Source organism: Quercus suber, unplaced genomic scaffold, assembly GCF_002906115.3.
Source record: "Quercus suber isolate HL8 unplaced genomic scaffold, Cork oak 2.0 scaffold_1116, whole genome shotgun sequence".
Classification (NCBI taxonomy): domain Eukaryota; kingdom Viridiplantae; phylum Streptophyta; class Magnoliopsida; order Fagales; family Fagaceae; genus Quercus; species Quercus suber.
The window spans coordinates 96,382-100,640 of NW_027070520.1; the positions used below are offsets into that span (position 1 = coordinate 96,382).

The window sequence follows — 4,259 nt, forward strand, 5'->3', positions numbered from 1 at the left end:
TTACTATTAATGGGTCTTACCATACTATTCAGTTAATTTTTACATTTATCTAAGTTACTTTCTATAAAAAAAAAAAAAAAAATTAGTTTCAGTTCAACATAATGTTCCCGAACGGACGCTGCATATAAATGTTAAAAAGGAAAATGAAAAGGAGAAAAATAAAAAGAGGCCCAGGCCAGCAGGCCCAACACACGTGAAACGCCTCTGCATTAACTATCAAGTTTTGTTTTGGTCTTTAGGGTGAAATTACGTTTGGTTTTTCGCAACAACACGCACAGTTTTGCTCACAAAGAGACAAAAATTGACTAAACCAAAGTGACTGTAGAAATAGCTCTAGACACTTTTTAAATAGCCAGTAGAAGTAGAAATTATGGTATTCAGCAAAATTAGTATGTAAAACCAGTTTCCCATGTCACAGAAGGTAGCTTAGGTAGAATGGATGAAAGAGGAGAGTGGCAGAAGAAGAAGAAGAGTGTATGAAACAGTCTCATCGCTTCCTTCTCTGATCTCTGCACCGAAACTCAATCCGATTTGTTTGCTGGATCTTCAGGAAAATGGGTACGCTGCTTCGTGCTTCTAAATTAACAAACTCTCTTCTTTTCATATCCAACACTTCTTCTTATTGTTATTATTCTACTCTTACTACTGCTACTACTACTATTACTAGAAGAAAAAACCCAAATCAGAAACAGAATCAAAATCAATTCTTGCAATCTGTTAGAGATGAGTGCAAGTCTGGAAGCTTAAGGAATGTTGATCATGCCTTAGACCTGTTTGATACAATGCTTCACATGCACCCTTTGCCTTCCACTGTCGATTTTAATCAATTGTTAGCTGCCATTCCAAGAATGAAGCATTACTCTCTACCCATTTCTCTAATTAAACGAATGGAATCATTCGGAATCTCGCCCGATGTTTATACTCTCACTATTTTGAGTAACTGCTTCTGCCAGTTGAACCGGGTGGGTTTCGGGTTCTCTGTCTTGGCAACAATTTTGAAACTTGGTTATAACCCAAACTCTGTTATTCTAAACACTCTTGTCAAGGGGCTGTGTCTTCAAGGTAACATTGTCGGAGCTGTGAGGTTGGTTGAAGATATGGAGAAGAACGGGTATCAACCTGATGAAATTACTTGTGGGACGATACTAAATGGTCTGTGTAAGATTGGTGAGACTGATATGGCTATTAGGTTGTTGAGGAAGATAGAATTTTTTTTTGAACCCAATGTAGTGTTCTATAGCACAATTATTGACAGTTTATGCAAGGATAAATTGGTAACTGAGGCTTTGAACCTTTTGCCTGAAATGAGGAGCAAAGGTATTCAACCAAATGTTGTCACTTACACGTGCTTAATTCAAGGCCTGTGCAATTTCGGCCGATGGAGGGAAGTTGCTACTTTGTTCAATGAGATGGTGCAAAGGAAGATCATGCCAACTGTGCAAACCTTTAGCATATTGGTGGACACACTTTGCAAGAAAGGGATGCTGACGGAGGCAAAAGAAGTTTTTGATGCGATGATTCAAATAGGCGTTGAGCCTGACACGATCAGTTACTGTTATTTGATTGATGGTTACTGTTTGCAAAACAAAATGGATGATGCTATTAAAACATTTAATATGATGGTTGAGAGAGGTTGTTCACCTAATGTGTTTAGCTATAACATATTAATCAATGGATATTGCAAAGATAAAAGAATTGATGAAGCAAGGAGTCTCTTTGATGAAATGTCCAACAAGGGAGTGGCTCCCAATGTTGTGAATTACAACACTCTTATAGGTGGGTTTTGTCGAGTAGAGAGACCCCAGGCTGCACTAGACCTATTTCATAAGATGCAGGCATGTGGCCAACAGCCAAATCCCCAGACCTATGCCATCTTGTTAGATGGCCTTTGTAAGAACAGACAAATTGGTGAGGCAATGGCATTGTTTCATGAGATGGAAGACAAAAATTTGGGCCATGATATTGTGATTTACAACATCTTGATTGATTGTATGTGTAATGCCAAGAAACTTACAGCTGCAAGAGAGCTCTTTAATAGTCTACTGGTGAAGGGATTGCAACCTGATGTTAAGACATACAACATAATGATCAAAGGGCTTTGCAAAGAGGGGCTAATATATGAAGCAAGTGAGCTACTTGAGAAAATGGATGGGAGCGGTTGTTCTCTTGATGATCGCACATATAACACAATCATCCAAGGGTTGTTGCAACAAAATGAGACAGCAAAGGCTTTGGAACTCATTAAGATAATGGTTGACAATGGTTTTTCAGCAAATGCAACCACTGCATCCATGGTGGTTGACTTGCCACCTGCAAATCCAAGAGATAAAGCACTTCAAGAATTACTTCAATAACTTGTGTGAAGGCTTTTAATTTTACAACATCAAGAACAACTTTCATAATTTATTGCTTTGCTAGACAACCCATAAAGAGTATGTATATTTGTTGGAAGCTGTGATTTACTTTTTATGAATTGGTGTTTCTTTTCATGTCATTGAAGGTTTTTTTTCTTCCTTTCCAATTACCTTGTGCACTTTGTTTTTGTTTTTATCATTTTATATCTTTTAATATCTTTTTAAAAACTTGACAGCTGAAAAGTTGTCACAAGGTATTGTTTTTGTAAATTTTAGAGTTTGGGGCTCTTGTATGCCTTTTGGCATTTCAAATTAAAATTTTCTTTTGGATGAAATAAAATTTATGAATTGTCTGTTTAATTTTTCTTGAAAGGGTATATTTAATGTTAATGGATCATATTATAGATATAATGTTCAACACATCGTATCACTATCTATCAAATAGTGTAGCATATGATTTATGCATGTTTGCAAACTAATCCCCCACCCCACTCTCTTAATAAGTAGACCAGGAAAGCAATTTTTATCAGCGTAGTTTGCTTGGCTATTCTGTTCTGAAAAATTGACAATATGAATAGGGAAAATTAGTTTGTTAGAAATTAGTTTGGTTCAGAAATGAAATAAAGTTCAATAGTATATAAGCTACTCTAGTGATACCAATTTTCTTGAGTAAGTGAGTACCATGTCTGGCATTGCAAGATCCAGTGTGCCACTAGGATTGCAGCACACATAATCTACATACCAGGGTGATTGCCACAAATCAACCTGTCTGTCATCATTTCCTTAAGAAGTCCTTTTATTATTATTATTATTATTATTATTATTATGGAATTTCCTTAAGAAATCCTGAAAGCAAGAAAACGATGGAAGGAGGCTTAGTGACAGACATGAAAGGATCTAATGGATAAAATGTGGACATGACCATAATAGGAACTGCCGTTTTCCCCAAATAATTGGTAAATTAATATTCAATGGTGGGGATATAAATAACTATGTGGTTTAAGTTTTTGGTAGTTTGCTGACATATAGTTAATCACATCCACAACACTCAATTTAATCATGATATTCTGACTGCCACAAGGCGATACTGAAATGGTTGACGATCTAATTCAATTTGACAATTTATTGGGGTCTTTTGGGCTCTTAGTCATAAAAGAATAAATTGCTTAGCCCGCCAAGAGTGAAAAGTCCCTATATTACCCGGTGACTAGTTCGGGCGAGTGTGATCAGTTGCTCATAAAAGTATAATTAACAATGAAGATTGTTATACAGTATGATCTGTGACAAGCAACTAATCTTAAGTAAAGTTTTCCTACATCAGCACAAAAAAAAAAAAAAAAAAAAAAATATATATATTGGGATAATGTTCAACACATCGTATCACTATCTATCAAATAGTGTAGCATATGATTTATGCATGTTTGCAAACTAATCCCCCACCCCACTCTCTTAATAAGTAGACCAGGAAAGCAATTTTTATCAGCGTAGTTTGCTTGGCTATTCTGTTCTGAAAAATTGACAATATGAATAGGGAAAATTAGTTTGTTAGAAATTAGTTTGGTTCAGAAATGAAATAAAGTTCAATAGTATATAAGCTACTCTAGTGATACCAATTTTCTTGAGTAAGTGAGTACCATGTCTGGCATTGCAAGATCCAGTGTGCCACTAGGATTGTAGCACACATAATCTACATACCAGGGTGATTGCCACAAATCAACCTGTCTGTCATCATTTCCTTAAGAAGTCCTTTTATTATTATTATTATTATTATTATTATTATGGAATTTCCTTAAGAAATCCTGAAAGCAAGAAAACGATGGAAGTAGGCTTAGTGACAGACATGAAAGGATCTAATGGATAAAATTTGGACTTGACCATAATAGGAACTGCTGTTTTCCCCAATTA

General features: G+C 35.7%; 1 protein-coding gene across 1 annotated transcript; it reads left to right on the forward strand.

The window, feature by feature from the left end:
* The first annotated feature begins 317 nt into the window (after positions 1-317).
* LOC112005634 (pentatricopeptide repeat-containing protein At3g22470, mitochondrial-like) lies at positions 318-2,714 on the forward strand. Its single transcript, XM_024037925.2, has one exon. The coding sequence runs from the start codon at positions 555-557 to the stop codon at positions 2,352-2,354; it is 1,800 nt and encodes a 599-aa protein (XP_023893693.2). The 5' UTR covers positions 318-554; the 3' UTR covers positions 2,355-2,714.
* Positions 2,715-4,259: the final 1,545 nt, after the last annotated feature.

Bases quoted from the DNA above. Each gene is read 5' to 3' on its own strand.
- LOC112005634 (XM_024037925.2), top strand. From the start codon at position 555: ATGGGTACGCTGCTTCGTGCTTCTAAATTAACAAACTCTCTTCTTTTC.